The sequence below is a fragment of the Stegostoma tigrinum genome, chromosome 46 (assembly GCF_030684315.1).
Source record: "Stegostoma tigrinum isolate sSteTig4 chromosome 46, sSteTig4.hap1, whole genome shotgun sequence".
Lineage (NCBI taxonomy): Eukaryota > Metazoa > Chordata > Chondrichthyes > Orectolobiformes > Stegostomatidae > Stegostoma > Stegostoma tigrinum.
In genome coordinates, this window is record NC_081399.1 from 7,208,304 (window position 1) to 7,233,507 (window position 25,204).

The 25,204-nt window shown below is 47.4% G+C and overlaps 1 protein-coding gene across 1 annotated transcript in view; it reads left to right on the plus strand.

Annotated features, from left to right (window-relative positions):
• Nucleotides 1–25,204, plus strand: part of LOC125449524 (calcium-binding protein 1-like) — a 124,863-nt gene that overhangs the window by 96,982 nt on the left and 2,677 nt on the right. Inside the window, exons 3-4 of the mRNA XM_059642901.1 lie at nt 24,090–24,199; nt 24,960–25,107. Of these exons, the coding sequence (XP_059498884.1) occupies nt 24,090–24,199; nt 24,960–25,107 (258 nt within the window). The remainder of the gene's footprint in view (nt 1–24,089; nt 24,200–24,959; nt 25,108–25,204) is intronic.

Genomic DNA, 25,204 nt, shown 5'->3' on the forward strand with positions numbered 1-25,204 from the left:
TCTCTATCACACTCACTGACTCTCCTTTCTCTCTCTATCACACTCACTGACTCTCTCTCTCTCTCTCAAACACACTCACTGACTCTCTCTCTATCACACTCACTGACTCTCTCTCTCTCTCTCTCTCTATCACACTCATTGACTCTCTCTCTCTATCACACTCACTGACTCTCTCTCTCACTCGATCATACTCACTGACTCTCTCTCTATCACACTCACTGACTCTCTCTCTCTCTATCACACTCACTGACTCTCTCTCTATCACACTCACTGACTCTCTCTCTCTATCACACTCACTGACTCTCTCTCTCTATCACACTCACTGACTCTCTCTATCAGACTCACTGACTCTCTCTCTATCACACTCACTGACTCTCTCTCTTTCTATCACACACACTGACTCTCTCTCTGTCTATCACACTCACTGACTCTCTCTCTATCACACTCACTGACTCTCTCTCTCTCTATCACACTCACTGACTCTCTCTCTCGCTCTATCACACTCACTGACTCTCTCTCTCTATCACACTCACTGACTCTCTCTCTCTCTATCACACTCACTGACTCTCTCTCTATCACACTCACTGACTCTCTCTCTCTCTCTCTATGACACTCACTGACTCTCTCTATCACACTCACTGACTCTCTCTCTCTATCACACTCACTGACTCTCTCTCTCTCTATCACACTCATTGACTCTCTCTCTCGCTCTATCACACTCACTGACTCTCTCTCTGTCACACTCACTGACTCTCCCTCTCTCTCTCTATCACACCCACCGATTCTTCCCCTCGCTCTCTATCACACTCACCGATTCTCCCTCTCTCTCTCTATCACACTCACTGACTCTCTGTCTCTATCAAACTCACTGACTCTCCTTTCTCTCTCTATCACACTCACTGACTCTCTCTCTCTCTCTCAAACACACTCACTGACTCTCTCTCTATCACACTCACTGACTCTCTCTCTCTATCACACTCACTGACTCTCTCTCTCTCTCTCTATCACACTCATTGACTCTCCTGCTCTATCACACTGACTGACTCTCTCTCTCTCTCTATCACACTCACTGACTCTCCCTCTCTCTCTCTATCACACTCATTGACTCTCTCTCTCTATCACACTCACGGACTCTCTCTCTCTATCACACTCACTGACTCTCTCTCTCTCTATCACACTCACTGACTCTCTCTCTCTATCACACTCACTGACTCTCTGTCACACTCACTGACTCTCTCTCTCTATCACACTCACCGATTCTTCCCCTCGCTCTCTATCACACTCACCGATTCTCTCTCTCTCTCTCTCTATCACACTCACTGACTCTCTCTCTCGCTTTATCACACTCATTTACTCTCTCTCTATCACACTTACTGACTCTCCCTCTCTCTCTATCACACTCACTGACTCTCTCTCTCTATCACACTCACTGACTCTCTCTCTATCACACTCACTGACTCTCTCTCTGTCTATCACACTCACTGACTCTCTCTCTCTCTATCACACTCACTGACTCTCACTCTATCACACTCACTGACTCTCTCTCTCTATCACACTCACTGACTCTCTCTCTCTCTATCACACTCACTGACTCTCACTCTATCACACTCACTGACTCTCTCTCTGTCACACTCACTGACTCTCCCTCTCTCTCTCTATCACACTCACTGACTCTCTGTCTCTATCACACTCACTCACTCTCCTTTCTCTCTCTATCACACTCACTGACTCTCTCTCTCTCTCTCAAACACACTCACTGACTCTCTCTCTATCACACTCACTGACTCTTTCTCTCTATCACACTCACTGACTCTCTCTCTCTCTCTCTCTATCACACTCATTGACTCTCTCTCTCTATCACACTCACTGACTCTCTCTCTCACTCGATCATACTCACTGACTCTCTCTCTATCACACTCACTGACTCTCTCTCTCTCTATCACACTCACTGACTCTCTCTCTATCACACTCACTGACTCTCTCTCTCTCTATCACACTCACTGACTCTCTCTCTCTATCACACTCACTGACTCTCTCTATCAGACTCACTGACTCTCTCTCTATCACACTCACTGACTCTCTCTCTTTCTATCACACACACTGACTCTCTCTCTGTCTATCACACTCACTGACTCTCTCTCTATCACACTCACTGACTCTCTCTCTCTCTATCACACTCACTGACTCTCTCTCTCGCTCGATCACACTCACTGACTCTCTCTCTCTATCACACTCACTGACTCTCTCTCTCTCTATCACACTCACTGACTCTCTCTCTATCACACTCACTGACTCTCTCTCTCTCTCTCTATGACACTCACTGACTCTCTCTATCACACTCACTGACTCTCTCTCTCTATCACACTCACTGACTCTCTCTCTCTCTATCACACTCATTGACTCTCTCTCTCGCTCTATCACACTCACTGACTCTCTCTCTGTCACACTCACTGACTCTCCCTCTCTCTCTCTATCACACCCACCGATTCTTCCCCTCGCTCTCTATCACACTCACCGATTCTCCCTCTCTCTCTCTATCACACTCACTGACTCTCTGTCTCTATCAAACTCACTGACTCTCCTTTCTCTCTCTATCACACTCACTGACTCTCTCTCTCTCTCTCAAACACACTCACTGACTCTCTCTCTATCACACTCACTGACTCTCTCTCTCTATCACACTCACTGACTCTCTCTCTCTCTCTCTCTATCACACTCATTGACTCTCTTGCTCTATCACACTGACTGACTCTCTCTCTCTCTCTATCACACTCACTGACTCTCCCTCTCTCTCTCTATCACACTCATTGACTCTCTCTCTCTATCACACTCACGGACTCTCTCTCTCTATCACACTCACTGACTCTCTCTCTCTCTATCACACTCACTGACTCTCTCTCTCTATCACACTCACAGACTCTCTGTCACACTCACTGACTCTCTCTCTCTATCACACTCACCGATTCTTCCCCTCGCTCTCTATCACACTCACCGATTCTCTCTCTCTCTCTCTCTATCACACTCACTGACTCTCTCTCTCGCTTTATCACACTCATTTACTCTCTCTCTCTATCGCACTTACTGACTCTCCCTCTCTCTCTATCACACTCACTGACTCTCTCTCTCTATCACACTCACTGACTCTCTCTCTATCACACTCACTGACTCTCTCTCTGTCTATCACACTCACTGACTCTCTCTCTCTCTATCACACTCACTGACTCTCACTCTATCACACTCACTGACTCTCTCTCTCTATCACACTCACTGACTCTCTCTCTCTCTATCACACTCACTGACTCTCACTCTATCACACTCACTGACTCTCTCTCTGTCACACTCACTGACTCTCCCTCTCTCTCTCTATCACACTCACTGACTCTCTGTCTCTATCACACTCACTCACTCTCCTTTCTCTCTCTATCACACTCACTGACTCTCTCTCTCTCTCTCAAACACACTCACTGACTCTCTCTCTATCACACTCACTGACTCTTTCTCTCTATCACACTCACTGACTCTCTCTCTCTCTCTCTCTATCACACTCATTGACTCTCTCTCTCTATCACAATCACTGACTCTCTCTCTCACTCGATCATACTCACTGACTCTCTCTCTATCACACTCACTGACTCTCTCTCTCTCTATCACACTCACTGACTCTCTCTCTATCACACTCACTGACTCTCTCTCTCTCTATCACACTCACTGACTCTCTCTCTCTATCACACTCACTGACTCTCTCTATCAGACTCACTGACTCTCTCTCTATCACACTCACTGACTCTCTCTCTTTCTATCACACACACTGACTCTCTCTCTGTCTATCACACTCACTGACTCTCTCTCTATCACACTCACTGACTCTCTCTCTCTCTATCACACTCACTGACTCTCTCTCTCGCTCTATCACACTCACTGACTCTCTCTCTCTATCACACTCACTGACTCTCTCTCTCTCTATCACACTCACTGGCTCTCTCTCTCTCTCTATCACACTCACTGACTCTCTCTCTATCACACTCACTGACTCTCTCTCTCTCTCTCTATGACACTCACTGACTCTCTCTATCACACTCACTGACTCTCTCTCTCTATCACACTCACTGACTCTCTCTCTCTCTATCACACTCATTGACTCTCTCTCTCGCTCTATCACACTCACTGACTCTCTCTCTGTCACACTCACTGACTCTCCCTCTCTCTCTCTATCACACCCACCGATTCTTCCCCTCGCTCTCTATCACACTCACCGATTCTCCCTCTCTCTCTCTATCACACTCACTGACTCTCTGTCTCTATCAAACTCACTGACTCTCCTTTCTCTCTCTATCACACTCACTGACTCTCTCTCTCTCTCTCAAACACACTCACTGACTCTCTCTCTATCACACTCACTGACTCTCTCTCTCGATCACACTCACTGACTCTCTCTCTCTCTCTCTATCACACTCATTGACTCTCTTGCTCTATCACACTGACTGACTCTCTCTCTCTCACTCTATCACACTCACTGACTCTCTCTCTATCACACTCACTGACTCTCTCTCTCTATCACACTCACTGACTCTCTCTCTCTATCTCAAACTGTATCTCTCTCTCTATCACACTCACTGACTCTCTCCCTCGCTCTATCACACTCACTGACTCTCTCTCTCTATCACAAACTGCATCTCTCTCTCTATCACACTCACTGACTCTCTCTCTATCACAAACTGTATCTCTCTCTCTATCACACTCACTGACTCTCTCTCTCTATCACACTCACTGACTCTCTCTCTCTCTATCACACTCACTGACTCTCCCTCTCTCTCTCTATCACACTCACCGATTCTTCCCCTCGCTCTCTATCACACTCACCTATTCTCCCCCTCTCTCTCTATCACACTCACCGATTCTTCCTCTCGCTCTCTATCACACTCACCGATTCTCCCTCTCTCTCTCTCTCTCTATCACACTCATTGACTCTCTCTCTCTATCACACTCACTGACTCTCTCTCTGTCACACTCACTGACTCTCCCTCTCTCTCTCTATCACACTCACTGACTCTCTGTCTCTATCACACTCACTGACTCTCCTTTCTCTCTCTATCACACTCACTGACTCTCTCTCTCTCTCTCAAACACACTCACTGACTCTCTCTCTATCACACTCACTGACTCTCTCTCTCTCTCTCTCTATCACACTCATTGACTCTCTCTCTCTATCACACTCACTGACTCTCTCTCTCACTCGATCATACTCACTGACTCTCTCTCTATCACACTCACTGACTCTCTCTCTCTCTATCACACTCACTGACTCTCTCTCTATCACACTCACTGACTCTCTCTCTCTATCACACTCACTGACTCTCTCTCTCTATCACACTCACTGACTCTCTCTATCAGACTCACTGACTCTCTCTCTATCACACTCACTGACTCTCTCTCTTTCTATCACACACACTGACTCTCTCTCTGTCTATCACACTCACTGACTCTCTCTCTATCACACTCACTGACTCTCTCTCTCTCTATCACACTCACTGACTCTCTCTCTCGCTCTATCACACTCACTGACTCTCTCTCTCTATCACACTCACTGACTCTCTCTCTCTCTATCACACTCACTGACTCTCTCTCTATCACACTCACTGACTCTCTCTCTATCACACTCACTGACTCTCTCTCTCTCTCTCTATGACACTCACTGACTCTCTCTATCACACTCACTGACTCTCTCTCTCTATCACACTCACTGACTCTCTCTCTCTCTATCACACTCATTGACTCTCTCTCTCGCTCTATCACACTCACTGACTCTCTCTCTGTCACACTCACTGACTCTCCCTCTCTCTCTCTATCACACCCACCGATTCTTCCCCTCGCTCTCTATCACACTCACCGATTCTCCCTCTCTCTCTCTATCACACTCACTGACTCTCTGTCTCTATCAAACTCACTGACTCTCCTTTCTCTCTCTATCACACTCACTGACTCTCTCTCTCTCTCTCAAACACACTCACTGACTCTCTCTCTATCACACTCACTGACTCTCTCTCTCTATCACACTCACTGACTCTCTCTCTCTCTCTCTATCACACTCATTGACTCTCCTGCTCTATCACACTGACTGACTCTCTCTCTCTCTCTATCACACTCACTGACTCTCCCTCTCTCTCTCTATCACACTCATTGACTCTCTCTCTCTATCACACTCACGGACTCTCTCTCTCTATCACACTCACTGACTCTCTCTCTCTCTATCACACTCACTGACTCTCTCTCTCTATCACACTCACTGACTCTCTGTCACACTCACTGACTCTCTCTCTCTATCACACTCACCGATTCTTCCCCTCGCTCTCTATCACACTCACCGATTCTCTCTCTCTCTCTCTCTATCACACTCACTGACTCTCTCTCTCGCTTTATCACACTCATTTACTCTCTCTCTATCACACTTACTGACTCTCCCTCTCTCTCTATCACACTCACTGACTCTCTCTCTCTATCACACTCACTGACTCTCTCTCTATCACACTCACTGACTCTCTCTCTGTCTATCACACTCACTGACTCTCTCTCTCTCTATCACACTCACTGACTCTCTCTCTATCACACTCACTGACTCTTTCTCTCTATCACACTCACTGACTCTCTCTCTCTCTCTCTCTATCACACTCATTGACTCTCTCTCTCTATCACACTCACTGACTCTCTCTCTCACTCGATCATACTCACTGACTCTCTCTCTATCACACTCACTGACTCTCTCTCTCTCTATCACACTCACTGACTCTCTCTCTATCACACTCACTGACTCTCTCTCTCTCTATCACACTCACTGACTCTCTCTCTCTATCACACTCACTGACTCTCTCTATCAGACTCACTGACTCTCTCTCTATCACACTCACTGACTCTCTCTCTTTCTATCACACACACTGACTCTCTCTCTGTCTATCACACTCACTGACTCTCTCTCTATCACACTCACTGACTCTCTCTCTCTCTATCACACTCACTGACTCTCTCTCTCGCTCTATCACACTCACTGACTCTCTCTCTCTATCACACTCACTGACTCTCTCTCTCTCTATCACACTCACTGGCTCTCTCTCTCTCTCTATCACACTCACTGACTCTCTCTCTATCACACTCACTGACTCTCTCTCTCTCTCTCTATGACACTCACTGACTCTCTCTATCACACTCACTGACTCTCTCTCTCTATCACACTCACTGACTCTCTCTCTCTCTATCACACTCATTGACTCTCTCTCTCGCTCTATCACACTCACTGACTCTCTCTCTGTCACACTCACTGACTCTCCCTCTCTCTCTCTATCACACCCACCGATTCTTCCCCTCGCTCTCTATCACACTCACCGATTCTCCCTCTCTCTCTCTATCACACTCACTGACTCTCTGTCTCTATCAAACTCACTGACTCTCCTTTCTCTCTCTATCACACTCACTGACTCTCTCTCTCTCTCTCAAACACACTCACTGACTCTCTCTCTATCACACTCACTGACTCTCTCTCTCTATCACACTCACTGACTCTCTCTCTCTCTCTCTATCACACTCATTGACTCTCTTGCTCTATCACACTGACTGACTCTCTCTCTCACTCTATCACACTCACTGACTCTCTCTCTATCACACTCACTGACTCTCTCTCTCTATCACACTCACTGACTCTCTCTCTCTATCTCAAACTGTATCTCTCTCTCTATCACACTCACTGACTCTCTCCCTCGCTCTATCACACTCACTGACTCTCTCTCTCTATCACAAACTGCATCTCTCTCTCTATCACACTCACTGACTCTCTCTCTATCACAAACTGTATCTCTCTCTCTATCACACTCACTGACTCTCTCTCTCTATCACACTCACTGACTCTCTCTCTCTCTATCACACTCACTGACTCTCCCTCTCTCTCTCTATCACACTCACCGATTCTTCCCCTCGCTCTCTATCACACTCACCTATTCTCCCCCTCTCTCTCTATCACACTCACCGATTCTTCCTCTCGCTCTCTATCACACTCACCGATTCTCCCTCTCTCTCTCTCTCTCTATCACACTCATTGACTCTCTCTCTCTATCACACTCACTGACTCTCTCTCTCAAACACACTCACTGACTCTCTCTCTATCACACTCACTGACTCTCTCTCTCTATCACACTCACTGACTCTCTCTCTATCACACTCACTGGCTCTCTCTCTCTCTCTATCACACTCACTGACTCTCTCCCTCGCTCTATCACACTCACTGACTCTCTCTCTCTATCACAAACTGTATCTCTCTCTCTGTCACACTCACTGACTCTCTCCCTCGCTCTATCACACTCACTGACTCTCTCTCTCTATCACAAACTGTATCTCTCTCTCTATCACACTCACTGACTCTCTCTCTCTATCACACTCACTGACTCTCTCTCTCGCTCTATCACACTCACTGACTCTCTCTCTCTATCACAAACTGTATCTCTCTCTCTTTCACACTCTGACTCTCTCCCTCTCTCTATCACACTCACTGACTCTCTCTCTCTATCACAAACTGCATCTCTCTCTCTATCACACTCTCTGACTCTCTCTCTCTCTATCACACTCACTGACTCTCACTCTATCACACTCACTGACTCTCTCTCTATCACACTCACTGACTCTCCCTCTCTATCACACTCACTGACTCTCTCTCTCGCTCTATCACACTCACTGACTCTCTCTCTATCACACTCACTGACTCTCTCTCTATCACACTCACTGACTCTCTCTCTCAAACACACTCACTGACTCTCTCTCTATCACACTCATTGACTCTCTCTCTCTATCACACTCACTGACGCTCTCTCTCTCTCTATCACACTCACTGGCTCTGTCTCTCTATCACACTCACTGACTCCCCCTCTCTCTCTCTATCACACTCATTGATTCTTCCCCTCTCTCTATCACACTCACTGACTCTCTCTCTATCACACTCACTGACTCTCCCTCTCTATCACACTCACTGACTCTCTCTCTCGCTCTATCACACTCACTGACTCTCTCTCTCTATCACACTCACTGACTCTCCTTTCTCTCTAAATCACACTCACTGACTCTCTCTCTCTCTCTCAAACACACTCACTGACTCTCTCTCTATCACACTCACTGACTCTCTCTCTCTATCACACTCACTGACTCTCTCTCTCTCTCTATCACACTCACTGACTCTCTCTCTCGCTCTATCACACTCACTGACTCTCTCTCTATCACACTCACTGACTCTCTCTCGCTCTATCACACTCACTGACTCTCTCTCTCTATCACACTCACTGACTCTCTCTCTATCACACTCACTGGCTTTTTCTCTCTCTCTATCACACTCACTGACTCTCTCTCTCTCTGTCACACTCACTGACTCTCTCTCTCTCTCTATCACACTCACTGACTCTCTCTATCATACTCACTGACTCTCTCTCTCGCTCTATCACACTCACTGACTCTCCCCCTCTTTCTCTATCACACTCACCGATTCTTCCCCTCGCTCTCTATCACACTCACCGATTCTCCCTCTCTCTCTCTCTCTATCACACTCACTGACTCTCTCTCTCTATCACACTCACTGACTCTCCCTCTCTCTCTCTATCACACTCATTGACTCTCTCTCTCTATCACACTCACGGACTCTCTCTCTCTATCACACTCACTGACTCTCTCTCTCTCTATCACACTCACTGACTCTCTCTCTATCACACTCACGGACTCTCTCTCTCTATCACACTCACTGACTCTCTCTCTCTATCACACTCACTGACTCTCTGTCACACTCACTGACTCTCTCTCTCTCTATCACACTCACCGATTCTTCCCCTCGCTCTCTATCACACTCACCGATTCTCTCTCTCTCTCTCTCTATCACACTCACTGACTCTCTCTCTATCACACTCACTGACTCTCTCTCTCGCTTTATCACACTCATTTACTCTCTCTCTCTATCACACTTACTGACTCTCCCTCTCTCTCTATCACACTCACTGACTGTCTCTCTCTATCACACTCACTGACTCTCTCTCTATCACACTCACTGACTCTCTCTCTGTCTATCACACTCACTGACTCTCTCTCTCTCTATCACACTCACTGATTCTCACTCTATCACACTCACTGACTCTCTCTCTCTATCACACTCACTGACTCTCTCTCTCTCTATCACACTCACTGACTCTCACTCTATCACACTCACTGACTCTCTCTCTGTCACACTCACTGACTCTCCCTCTCTCTCTCTATCACACTCACTGACTCTCTGTCTCTATCACACTCACTGACTCTCCTTTCTCTCTCTATCACACTCACTGACTCTCTCTCTCTCTCTCAAACACACTCACTGACTCTCTCTCTATCACACTCACTGACTCTTTCTCTCTATCACACTCACTGACTCTCTCTCTCTCTCTCTCTGTCACACTCATTGACTCTCTCTCTCTATCACACTCACTGACTCTCTCTCTCACTCGATCATACTCACTGACTCTCTCTCTATCACACTCACTGACTCTCTCTCTCTCTATCACACTCACTGACTCTCTCTCTATCACACTCACTGACTCTCTCTCTCTCTATCACACTCACTGACTCTCTCTCTCTATCACACTCACTGACTCTCTCTATCAGACTCACTGACTCTCTCTCTATCACACTCACTGACTCTCTCTCTTTCTATCACACACACTGACTCTCTCTCTGTCTATCACACTCACTGACTCTCTCTCTATCACACTCACTGACTCTCTCTCTCTCTATCACACTCACTGACTCTCTCTCTCGCTCTATCACACTCACTGACTCTCTCTCTCTATCACACTCACTGACTCTCTCTCTCTCTATCACACTCACTGGCTCTCTCTCTCTCTCTATCACACTCACTGACTCTCTCTCTATCACACTCACTGACTCTCTCTCTCTCTCTCTATGACACTCACTGACTCTCTCTATCACACTCACTGACTCTCTCTCTATCACACTCACTGACTCTCTCTCTATCACACTCACTGACTCTCTCTCTCTCTCTCTATGACACTCACTGACTCTCTCTATCACACTCACTGACTCTCTCTCTCTATCACACTCACTGACTCTCTCTCTCTCTATCACACTCATTGACTCTCTCTCTCGCTCTATCACACTCACTGACTCTCTCTCTGTCACACTCACTGACTCTCCCTCTCTCTCTCTATCACACCCACCGATTCTTCCCCTCGCTCTCTATCACACTCACCGATTCTCCCTCTCTCTCTCTATCACACTCACTGACTCTCTGTCTCTATCAAACTCACTGACTCTCCTTTCTCTCTCTATCACACTCACTGACTCTCTCTCTCTCTCTCAAACACACTCACTGACTCTCTCTCTATCACACTCACTGACTCTCTCTCTCTATCACACTCACTGACTCTCTCTCTCTCTCTCTATCACACTCACTGACTCTCTCTTTCTCTATCACACTCACTGACTCTCTCTCTCTATCACAAACTGCATCTCTCTCTCTATCACACTCACTGACTCTCTCTCTCTCTATCACACTCATTGACTCTCTCTCTCTATCACACTCACTGACTCTCTCTCTCACTCTATCATACTCACTGACTCTCTCTCTATCACACTCACTGACTCTCTCTCTCTCTATCACACTCACTGACTCTCTCTCTATCACACTCACTGACTCTCTCTCTCTATCACACTCACTGACTCTATCACACTCACTGACTCTCTCTCTCTCTCTCTCCATCACACTCACTGACTCTATCACACTCACTGACTCTCTCTCTCTCTCTCTCTCTATCACACTCACTGACTCTCCTTTCTTTCTCTATCACACTCACTGACTCTCTCTCTCTCTCTCAAACACACTCACTGACTCTCTCTCTATCACACTCACTGACTCTCTCTCTCTATCACACTCACTGACTCTCTCTCTCTCTCTATCACACTCATTGACTCTCCTGCTCTATCACACTGACTGACTCTCTCTCTCTCTCTATCACACTCACTGACTCTCCCTCTCTCTCTCTATCACACTCATTGACTCTCTCTCTCTATCACACTCACGGACTCTCTCTCTCTATCACACTCACTGACTCTCTCTCTCTCTATCACACTCACTGACTCTCTCTCTCTATCACACTCACTGACTCTCTGTCACACTCACTGACTCTCTCTCTCTATCACACTCACCGATTCTTCCCCTCGCTCTCTATCACACTCACCGATTCTCTCTCTCTCTCTCTCTATCACACTCACTGACTCTCTCTCTCGCTTTATCACACTCATTTACTCTCTCTCTATCACACTTACTGACTCTCCCTCTCTCTCTATCACACTCACTGACTCTCTCTCTCTATCACACTCACTGACTCTCTCTCTATCACACTCACTGACTCTCTCTCTGTCTATCACACTCACTGACTCTCTCTCTCTCTATCACACTCACTGACTCTCTCTCTATCACACTCACTGACTCTTTCTCTCTATCACACTCACTGACTCTCTCTCTCTCTCTCTCTATCACACTCATTGACTCTCTCTCTCTATCACACTCACTGACTCTCTCTCTCACTCGATCATACTCACTGACTCTCTCTCTATCACACTCACTGACTCTCTCTCTCTCTATCACACTCACTGACTCTCTCTCTATCACACTCACTGACTCTCTCTCTCTCTATCACACTCACTGACTCTCTCTCTCTATCACACTCACTGACTCTCTCTATCAGACTCACTGACTCTCTCTCTATCACACTCACTGACTCTCTCTCTTTCTATCACACACACTGACTCTCTCTCTGTCTATCACACTCACTGACTCTCTCTCTATCACACTCACTGACTCTCTCTCTCTCTATCACACTCACTGACTCTCTCTCTCGCTCTATCACACTCACTGACTCTCTCTCTCTATCACACTCACTGACTCTCTCTCTCTCTATCACACTCACTGGCTCTCTCTCTCTCTCTATCACACTCACTGACTCTCTCTCTATCACACTCACTGACTCTCTCTCTCTCTCTCTATGACACTCACTGACTCTCTCTATCACACTCACTGACTCTCTCTCTCTATCACACTCACTGACTCTCTCTCTCTCTATCACACTCATTGACTCTCTCTCTCGCTCTATCACACTCACTGACTCTCTCTCTGTCACACTCACTGACTCTCCCTCTCTCTCTCTATCACACCCACCGATTCTTCCCCTCGCTCTCTATCACACTCACCGATTCTCCCTCTCTCTCTCTATCACACTCACTGACTCTCTGTCTCTATCAAACTCACTGACTCTCCTTTCTCTCTCTATCACACTCACTGACTCTCTCTCTCTCTCTCAAACACACTCACTGACTCTCTCTCTATCACACTCACTGACTCTCTCTCTCTATCACACTCACTGACTCTCTCTCTCTCTCTCTATCACACTCATTGACTCTCTTGCTCTATCACACTGACTGACTCTCTCTCTCACTCTATCACACTCACTGACTCTCTCTCTATCACACTCACTGACTCTCTCTCTCTATCACACTCACTGACTCTCTCTCTCTATCTCAAACTGTATCTCTCTCTCTATCACACTCACTGACTCTCTCCCTCGCTCTATCACACTCACTGACTCTCTCTCTCTATCACAAACTGCATCTCTCTCTCTATCACACTCACTGACTCTCTCTCTATCACAAACTGTATCTCTCTCTCTATCACACTCACTGACTCTCTCTCTCTATCACACTCACTGACTCTCTCTCTCTCTATCACACTCACTGACTCTCCCTCTCTCTCTCTATCACACTCACCGATTCTTCCCCTCGCTCTCTATCACACTCACCTATTCTCCCCCTCTCTCTCTATCACACTCACCGATTCTTCCTCTCGCTCTCTATCACACTCACCGATTCTCCCTCTCTCTCTCTCTCTCTATCACACTCATTGACTCTCTCTCTCTATCACACTCACTGACTCTCTCTCTCAAACACACTCACTGACTCTCTCTCTATCACACTCACTGACTCTCTCTCTCTATCACACTCACTGACTCTCTCTCTATCACACTCACTGGCTCTCTCTCTCTCTCTATCACACTCACTGACTCTCTCCCTCGCTCTATCACACTCACTGACTCTCTCTCTCTATCACAAACTGTATCTCTCTCTCTGTCACACTCACTGACTCTCTCCCTCGCTCTATCACACTCACTGACTCTCTCTCTCTATCACAAACTGTATCTCTCTCTCTATCACACTCACTGACTCTCTCTCTCTATCACACTCACTGACTCTCTCTCTCGCTCTATCACACTCACTGACTCTCTCTCTCTATCACAAACTGTATCTCTCTCTCTTTCACACTCTGACTCTCTCCCTCTCTCTATCACACTCACTGACTCTCTCTCTCTATCACAAACTGCATCTCTCTCTCTATCACACTCTCTGACTCTCTCTCTCTCTATCACACTCACTGACTCTCACTCTATCACACTCACTGACTCTCTCTCTATCACACTCACTGACTCTCCCTCTCTATCACACTCACTGACTCTCTCTCTCGCTCTATCACACTCACTGACTCTCTCTCTATCACACTCACTGACTCTCTCTCTATCACACTCACTGACTCTCTCTCTCAAACACACTCACTGACTCTCTCTCTATCACACTCATTGACTCTCTCTCTCTATCACACTCACTGACGCTCTCTCTCTCTCTATCACACTCACTGGCTCTGTCTCTCTATCACACTCACTGACTCCCCCTCTCTCTCTCTATCACACTCATTGATTCTTCCCCTCTCTCTATCACACTCACTGACTCTCTCTCTATCACACTCACTGACTCTCCCTCTCTATCACACTCACTGACTCTCTCTCTCGCTCTATCACACTCACTGACTCTCTCTCTCTATCACACTCACTGACTCTCCTTTCTCTCTAAATCACACTCACTGACTCTCTCTCTCTCTCTCAAACACACTCACTGACTCTCTCTCTATCACACTCACTGACTCTCTCTCTCTATCACACTCACTGACTCTCTCTCTCTCTCTATCACACTCACTGACTCTCTCTCTCGCTCTATCACACTCACTGACTCTCTCTCTATCACACTCACTGACTCTCTCTCGCTCTATCACACTCACTGACTCTCTCTCTCTATCACACTCACTGACTCTCTCTCTATCACACTCACTGGCTTTTTCTCTCTCTCTATCACACTCACTGACTCTCTCTCTCTCTGTCACACTCACTGACTCTCTCTCTCTCTCTATCACACTCACTGACTCTCTCTATCATACTCACTGACTCTCTCTCTCGCTCTATCACACTCACTGACTCTCCCCCTCTTTCTCTATCACACTCACCGATTCTTCCCCTCGCTCTCTATCACACTCACCGATTCTCCCTCTCTCTCTCTCTCTATCACACTCACTGACTCTCTCTCTCTATCACACTCACTGACTCTCCCTCTCTCTCTCTATCACACTCATTGACTCTCTCTCTCTATCACACTCACGGACTCTCTCTCTCTATCACACTCACTGACTCTCTCTCTCTCTATCACACTCACTGACTCTCTCTCTATCACACTCACGGACTCTCTCTCTCTATCACACTCACTGACTCTCTCTCTCTATCACACTCACTGACTCTCTGTCACACTCACTGACTCTCTCTCTCTCTATCACACTCACCGATTCTTCCCCTCGCTCTCTATCACACTCACCGATTCTCTCTCTCTCTCTCTCTATCACACTCACTGACTCTCTCTCTATCACACTCACTGACTCTCTCTCTCGCTTTATCACACTCATTTACTCTCTCTCTCTATCACACTTACTGACTCTCCCTCTCTCTCTATCACACTCACTGACTGTCTCTCTCTATCACACTCACTGACTCTCTCTCTATCACACTCACTGACTCTCTCTCTGTCTATCACACTCACTGACTCTCTCTCTCTCTATCACACTCACTGACTCTCACTCTATCACACTCACTGACTCTCTCTCTCTATCACACTCACTGACTCTCTCTCTCTCTATCACACTCACTGACTCTCACTCTATCACACTCACTGACTCTCTCTCTGTCACACTCACTGACTCTCCCTCTCTCTCTCTATCACACTCACTGACTCTCTGTCTCTATCACACTCACTGACTCTCCTTTCTCTCTCTATCACACTCACTGACTCTCTCTCTCTCTCTCAAACACACTCACTGACTCTCTCTCTATCACACTCACTGACTCTTTCTCTCTATCACACTCACTGACTCTCTCTCTCTCTCTCTCTGTCACACTCATTGACTCTCTCTCTCTATCACACTCACTGACTCTCTCTCTCACTCGATCATACTCACTGACTCTCTCTCTATCACACTCACTGACTCTCTCTCTCTCTATCACACTCACTGACTCTCTCTCTATCACACTCACTGACTCTCTCTCTCTCTATCACACTCACTGACTCTCTCTCTCTATCACACTCACTGACTCTCTCTATCAGACTCACTGACTCTCTCTCTATCACACTCACTGACTCTCTCTCTTTCTATCACACACACTGACTCTCTCTCTGTCTATCACACTCACTGACTCTCTCTCTATCACACTCACTGACTCTCTCTCTCTCTATCACACTCACTGACTCTCTCTCTCGCTCTATCACACTCACTGACTCTCTCTCTCTATCACACTCACTGACTCTCTCTCTCTCTATCACACTCACTGGCTCTCTCTCTCTCTCTATCACACTCACTGACTCTCTCTCTATCACACTCACTGACTCTCTCTCTCTCTCTCTATGACACTCACTGACTCTCTCTATCACACTCACTGACTCTCTCTCTCTATCACACTCACTGACTCTCTCTCTCTCTATCACACTCATTGACTCTCTCTCTCGCTCTATCACACTCACTGACTCTCTCTCTGTCACACTCACTGACTCTCCCTCTCTCTCTCTATCACACCCACCGATTCTTCCCCTCGCTCTCTATCACACTCACCGATTCTCCCTCTCTCTCTCTATCACACTCACTGACTCTCTGTCTCTATCAAACTCACTGACTCTCCTTTCTCTCTCTATCACACTCACTGACTCTCTCTCTATCACACTCACTGACTCTCTCTATCACACTCACTGACTCTCTCTCTCTATCACACTCACTGACTCTCTCTCTCGCTCTATCACACTCACTGACTCTCTCTCTATCACACTCACTGACTTTCTCTCTATATCACACTCACTGACTCTCTCTCTCTCTCTCTCTATCACACTCACTGACTCTCTCTCTCAAACACACTCACTGACTCTCTCTCTATCACACTCATTGACTCTCTCTCTATCACACTCACTGACTCTCTCTCTCTCTCTCTGTATCACACTCACTGACTCTCTCTTTCTCTATCACACTCACTGACTCTCTCTCTCTATCACAAACTGCATCTCTCTCTCTATCACACTCACTGACTCTCTCTCTCTATCACAAACTGTATCTCTCTCTCTATCACACTCACTGACTCTCTCCCTCGCTCTATCACACTCACTGACTCTCTCTCTCTATCACAAACTGTATCTCTCTCTCTACCACACTCACTGACTCTCTCCCTCGCTCTATCACACTCACTGACTCTCTCTCTCTATCACAAACTGTATCTCTCTCTCTTTCACACTCTGACTCTCTCCCTCTCTCTATCACACTCACTGACTCTCTCTCTCTATCACAAACTGCATCTCTCTCTCTATCACACTCTCTGACTCTCTCTCTCTCTATCACACTCACTGACTCTCACTCTATCACACTCACTGACTCTCTCTCTATCACACTCACTGACTCTCCCTCTCTATCACACTCACTGACTCTCTCTCTCGCTCTATCACACTCACTGACTCTCTCTCTATCACACTCACTGACTCTCTCTCTATCACACTCACTGACTCTCTCTCTCAAACACACTCACTGACTCTCCCTCTCTATCACACTCACTGACTCTCTCTCTCTCTCTCTCTATCACACTCATTGACTCTCTCTCTATCACACTCACTGACTCTCTCTCTCTCTCTCTGTATCACACTCACTGACTCTCTCTTTCTCTATCACACTCACTGACTCTCTCTCTCTATCACAAACTGCATCTCTCTCTCTATCACACTCACTGACTCTCTCTCTCTATCACAAACTGTATCTCTCTCTCTATCACACTCACTGACTCTCTCCCTCGCTCTATCACACTCACTGACTCTCTCTCTCTATCACAAACTGTATCTCTCTCTCTACCACACTCACTGACTCTCTCCCTCGCTCTATCACACTCACTGACTCTCTCTCTCTATCACAAACTGTATCTCTCTCTCTTTCACACTCTGACTCTCTCCCTCTCTCTATCACACTCACTGACTCTCTCTCTCTATCACAAACTGCATCTCTCTCTCTATCACACTCTCTGACTCTCTCTCTCTCTATCACACTCACTGACTCTCACTCTATCACACTCACTGACTCTCTCTCTATCACACTCACTGACTCTCCCTCTCTATCACACTCACTGACTCTCTCTCTCGCTCTATCACACTCACTGACTCTCTCTCTATCACACTCACTGACTCTCTCTCTATCACACTCACTGACTCTCTCTCTCAAACACACTCACTGACTCTCTCTCTATCACACTCATTGACTCTCTCTCTCTATCACACTCACTGACGCTCTCTCTCTCTCTATCACACTCACTGGCTCTGTCTCTCTATCACACTCACTGACTCCCCCTCTCTCTCTCTATCACACTCATTGATTCTTCCCCTCTCTCTATCACACTCACTGACTCTCTCTCTATCACACTCACTGACTCTCCCTCTCTATCACACTCACTGACTCTCTCTCTCGCTCTATCACACTCACTGACTCTCTCTCTCTATCACACTCACTGACTCTCCTTTCTCTCTAAATCACACTCACTGACTCTCTCTCTCTCTCTCAAACACACTCACTGACTCTCTCTCTATCACACTCACTGACTCTCTCTCTCTATCACACTCACTGACTCTCTCTCTCTCTCTCTATCACACTCACTGACTCTCTCTCTCGCTCTATCACACTCACTGACTCTCTCTCTATCACACTCACTGACTCTCTCTCGCTCTATCACACTCACTGACTCTCTCTCTCTATCACACTCACTGACTCTCTCTCTATCACACTCACTGGCTTTTTCTCTCTCTCTATCACACTCACTGACTCTCTCTCTCTCTGTCACACTCACTGACTCTCTCTCTCTATCACACTCACTGACTCTCTCTATCATACTCACTGACTCTCTCTCTCGCTCTATCACACTCACTGACTCTCCCCCTCTTTCTCTATCACACTCACCGATTCTTCCCCTCGCTCTCTATCACACTCACCGATTCTCCCTCTCTCTCTCTCTCTATCACACTCACTGACTCTCTCTCTCTATCACACTCACTGACTCTCCCTCTCTCTCTCTATCACACTCATTGACTCTCTCTCTCTATCACACTCACGGACTCTCTCTCTCTATCACACTCACTGACTCTCTCTCTCTCTATCACACTCACTGACTCTCTCTCTCTATCACACTCACTGACTCTCTGTCACACTCACTGACTCTCTCTCTCTCTATCACACTCACCGATTCTTCCCCTCGCTCTCTATCACACTCACCGATTCTCTCTCTCTCTCTCTCTATCACACTCACTGACTCTCTCTCTATCACACTCACTGACTCTCTCTCTCGCTTTATCACACTCATTTACTCTCTCTCTCTATCACACTTACTGACTCTCCCTCTCTCTCTATCACACTCACTGACTCTCTCTCTCTATCACACTCACTGACTCTCTCTCTATCACACTCACTGACTCTCTCTCTGTCTATCACACTCACTGACTCTCTCTCTCTCTATCACACTCACTGACTCTCACTCTATCACACTCACTGACTCTCTCTCTCTATCACACTCACTGACTCTCTCTCTCTCTATCACACTCACTGACTCTCACTCTATCACACTCACTGACTCTCTCTCTGTCACACTCACTGACTCTCCCTCTCTCTCTCTATCACACTCACTGACTCTCTGTCTCTATCACACTCACTCACTCTCCTTTCTCTCTCTATCACACTCACTGACTCTCTCTCTCTCTCTCAAACACACTCACTGACTCTCTCTCTATCACACTCACTGACTCTTTCTCTCTATCACACTCACTGACTCTCTCTCTCTCTCTCTCTATCACACTCATTGACTCTCTCTCTCTATCACACTCACTGACTCTCTCTCTCACTCGATCATACTCACTGACTCTCTCTCTATCACACTCACTGACTCTCTCTCTCTCTATCACACTCACTGACTCTCTCTCTATCACACTCACTGACTCTCTCTCTCTCTATCACACTCACTGACTCTCTCTCTCTATCACACTCACTGACTCTCTCTATCAGACTCACTGACTCTCTCTCTATCACACTCACTGACTCTCTCTCTTTCTATCACACACACTGACTCTCTCTCTGTCTATCACACTCACTGACTCTCTCTCTATCACACTCACTGACTCTCTCTCTCTCTATCACACTCACTGACGCTCTCTCTCGCTCGATCACACTCACTGACTCTCTCTCTCTATCACACTCACTGACTCTCTCTCTCTCTCTATCACACTCACTGGCTCTCTCTCTCTCTCTATCACACTCACTGACTCTCTCTCTATCACACTCACTGACTCTCTCTCTCTCTCTCTATGACACTCACTGACTCTCTCTATCACACTCACTGACTCTCTCTCTCTATCACACTCACTGACTCTCTCTCTCTCTATCACACTCATTGACTCTCTCTCTCGCTCTATCACACTCACTGACTCTCTCTCTGTCACACTCACTGACTCTCCCTCTCTCTCTCTATCACACCCACCGATTCTTCCCCTCGCTCTCTATCACACTCACCGATTCTCCCTCTCTCTCTCTATCACACTCACTGACTCTCTGTCTCTATCAAACTCACTGACTCTCCTTTCTCTCTCTATCACACTCACTGACTCTCTCTCTCTCTCTCAAACACACTCACTGACTCTCTCTCTATCACACTCACTGACTCTCTCTCTCTATCACACTCACTGACTCTCTCTCTCTCTCTCTATCACACTCATTGACTCTCTTGCTCTATCACACTGACTGACTCTCTCTCTCACTCTATCACACTCACTGACTCTCTCTCTATCACACTCACTGACTCTCTCTCTCTATCACACTCACTGACTCTCTCTCTCTATCTCAAACTGTATCTCTCTCTCTATCACACTCACTGACTCTCTCCCTCGCTCTATCACACTCACTGACTCTCTCTCTCTATCACAAACTGCATCTCTCTCTCTATCACACTCACTGACTCTCTCTCTATCACAAACTGTATCTCTCTCTCTATCACACTCACTGACTCTCTCTCTCTATCACACTCACTGACTCTCTCTCTCTCTATCACACTCACTGACTCTCCCTCTCTCTCTCTATCACACTCACCGATTCTTCCCCTCGCTCTCTATCACACTCACCTATTCTCCCCCTCTCTCTCTATCACACTCACCGATTCTTCCCCTCGCTCTCTATCACACTCACCGATTCTCCCTCTCTCTCTCTCTCTCTCTATCACACTCACTGACTCTCTCTCTCACTCTATCACACTCACTGACTCTCTCTCTATCACACTCACTGACTCTCTCTCTCTATCACACTCACTGACTCTCTCTCTATCACACTCACTGGCTCTCTCTCTCTCTCTATCACACTCACTGACTCTCTCCCTCGCTCTATCACACTCACTGACTCTCTCTCTCTATCACAAACTGTATCTCTCTCTCTGTCACACTCACTGACTCTCTCCCTCGCTCTATCACACTCACTGACTCTCTCTCTCTATCACACACTGTATCTCTCTCTCTATCACACTCACTGACTCTCTCTCTCTATCACACTCACTGACTCTCTCTCTCGCTCTATCACACTCACTGACTCTCTCTCTATCACACTCACTGACTCTCTCTATCACACTCACTGACTCTCTCTCTCTATCACACTCACTGACTCTCTCTCTCGCTCTATCACACTCACTGACTCTCTCTCTATCACACTCTCTGACTCTCTCTATCACACTCACTGACTTTCTCTCTCTATCACACTCACTGACTCTCTCTATCACACTCACTGACTCTCTCTCTCAAACACACTCACTGACTCTCTCTCTATCACACTCATTGACTCTCTCTCTATCACACTCACTGACTCTCTCTCTCTCTCTCTCTATCACACTCACTGACTCTCTCTCTCAAACACACTCACTGACTCTCTCTCTATCACACTCATTGACTCTCTCTCTATCACACTCACTGACTCTCTCTCTCTCTCTCTGTATCACACTCACTGACTCTCTCTTTCTCTATCACACTCACTGACTCTCTCTCTCTATCACAAACTGCATCTCTCTCTCTATCACACTCACTGACTCTCTCTCTCTATCACAAACTGTATCTCTCTCTCTATCACACTCACTGACTCTCTCCCTCGCTCTATCACACTCACTGACTCTCTCTCTCTATCACAAACTGTATCTCTCTCTCTACCACACTCACTGACTCTCTCCCTCGCTCTATCACACTCACTGACTCTCTCTCTCTATCACAAACTGTATCTCTCTCTCTTTCACACTCTGACTCTCTCCCTCTCTCTATCACACTCACTGACTCTCTCTCTCTATCACAAACTGCATCTCTTTCTCTATCACACTCTCTGACTCTCTCTCTCTCTATCACACTCACTGACTCTCACTCTATCACACTCACTGACTCTCTCTCTATCACACTCACTGACTCTCCCTCTCTATCACACTCACTGACTCTCTCTCTCGCTCTATCACACTCACTGACTCTCTCTCTATCACACTCACTGACTCTCTCTCTATCACACTCACTGACTCTCTCTCTCAAACACACTCACTGACTCTCTCTCTATCACACTCATTGACTCTCTCTCTCTATCACACTCACTGACGCTCTCTCTCTCTCTATCACACTCACTGGCTCTGTCTCTCTATCACACTCACTGACTCCCCCTCTCTCTCTCTATCACACTCATTGATTCTTCCCCTCTCTCTATCACACTCACTGACTCTCCCTCTCTCTCTCTATCACCCTCACTGACTCTCTCTCTCTATCACACTCACTGACTCTCTCTCTCTCTATCACACTCACTGATTCTCCCTCTCTCTCTATCACACTCACTGACTCTCTCTCTCTATCACACTCACTGACTGTCCCTCTCTCTCTCTATCACACTCACTGACTCTCCCTCTCTCTCTGTCACTCTCACTGTCTCTCTCTCTCTCTCTATCACACTCACTGACTCTCCCCCTCTCTCTGTCACTCTCACTGTCTCTCTCTCTCTCTCTCTATCACACTCACTGACTCTCTCTCTCTATCACGCTCACACTCTCTATCACACACACACACTCTCTCTCTCTATCGCACACACACTCTCTCTCTATCGCACTCTCACTCTCTCTCTCCCTCTCTATCACACACACACTCTCTCTCTCTCTCTATCACACTCTCACTCTCTCTCTCCCTCTCTCTCTCTCACACTATCTCTCTCTCTCTATCACACACACACACACACACTCTCTCTATCACACTCACACTCTTCTCTCTATCACACACACACTCTCTCTCTATCACGCTCTCACTCTCTCTCTCCCTCTCTCTCTGTCATGCTATGTCTCTCTCTCTATCACACATGCACTCTCTCTCTCTCTATCACACTCTCAGTCTCTCTCTCTCCCTCTCTCTCTATCACACACACACTCTCTCTCTCTATCACACACGCACTCTCTCTCTCTATCACACTCTCAGTCTCTCTGTCTCCCTCTCTCTCTATCACACTATCTCTCTCTCTCTATCACACTCACACTCTCTCTCTCTCTCTCTCTCGGATTGACGCACTCCCTCCAATGGGAGTTCTCTGCTTTCTGCCATCCTGGTGCCAGCTGGAGGCCGAGTGGACTTTGAAGATTTTCTGGAGCTGATGGCTCCCAAGCTGTTGGCAGAGACGGCCGATATGATCGGAATGAAGGAACTCCGGGACGCTTTCCGAGAGGTGGGTGCCAGGCACGCTCACTGCTCAAACCAGCTGGGCTAGTACGGGCCAGCACCCAGCGAATGGCCTCTCTGTGCACCAACTTCCCCATTGGGACAGGGACAGCATCACAGGGAGGATATCCCTCAGGGCATAGGGAGGGGGAAGGAGAGGGCCTGCGGTGGTGGGACAGGGAGATGGGGAGGGGGGAAAGGGGTGGAGAGGTGGAGGGGGAGGGGATGGGGAGGTGGTGGGAGAGGGAGGTAGGAAGGGAGATGAGGGGGGATGGGGAGGTGGAAGGGGAGGGAGATGGAGAGATGGAAGGGGAGGGAGATAGGAAGGAAGATGAGGGGGGATGGGGAGGTGGAAGGGGAGGGGATGGGGAGGTCGAGAGAGCGAGAGACGGGGAGGTTATGGGAAGAGGGAGGGAAAGGGTGTCAGGGAGTGGATTGGGAGATGGGAGATGGAGATGGGGCAATGGAGGGAGATGGGGAGAGGAAGAGGAGGTGGATGGAGAGGAAGACGGGAGAGTGAGATGGGGTGGTGGAGAGAGATCGGGAGGGAATGGGGATGTGGAGGAGATGGGGAGGTGGAGGGACATGGGGAGGGGAAGGGCAGGGAGATGGGGAGGCGGAGGGAGAGGGAAAAGGAAGAGGGGGATGGAGAGGTGGAGGGAGATGGGGAGGGAATTGGGACGTGGAGGGAGATGGGGAGGTGGAGGGAGAGGGAGATGTGGCCCTCCGATGAGGGAATCACTCCTCACTATGAGTTTGCTCTCCAGTTTGATTCTAATCATGATGGGAAGATTAGCACTTCCGAGCTTCGGGAAGCGATGAAGAAGCTGATGGGGGAACAGGTCCCTTCGCGGGAAATCGAGGATATCCTCCATGATGTGGATCTGAATGGGGACGGCCTGGTGGATTTCGAGGGTAAGGACGAGGGGTCGGGGGCAAGTGGGGGCTAACGCTGGGAAGGGGGCTCATGTGTCTGTGTATTCCCTCAGTCACCTAGGGGCAGGAATGTTAC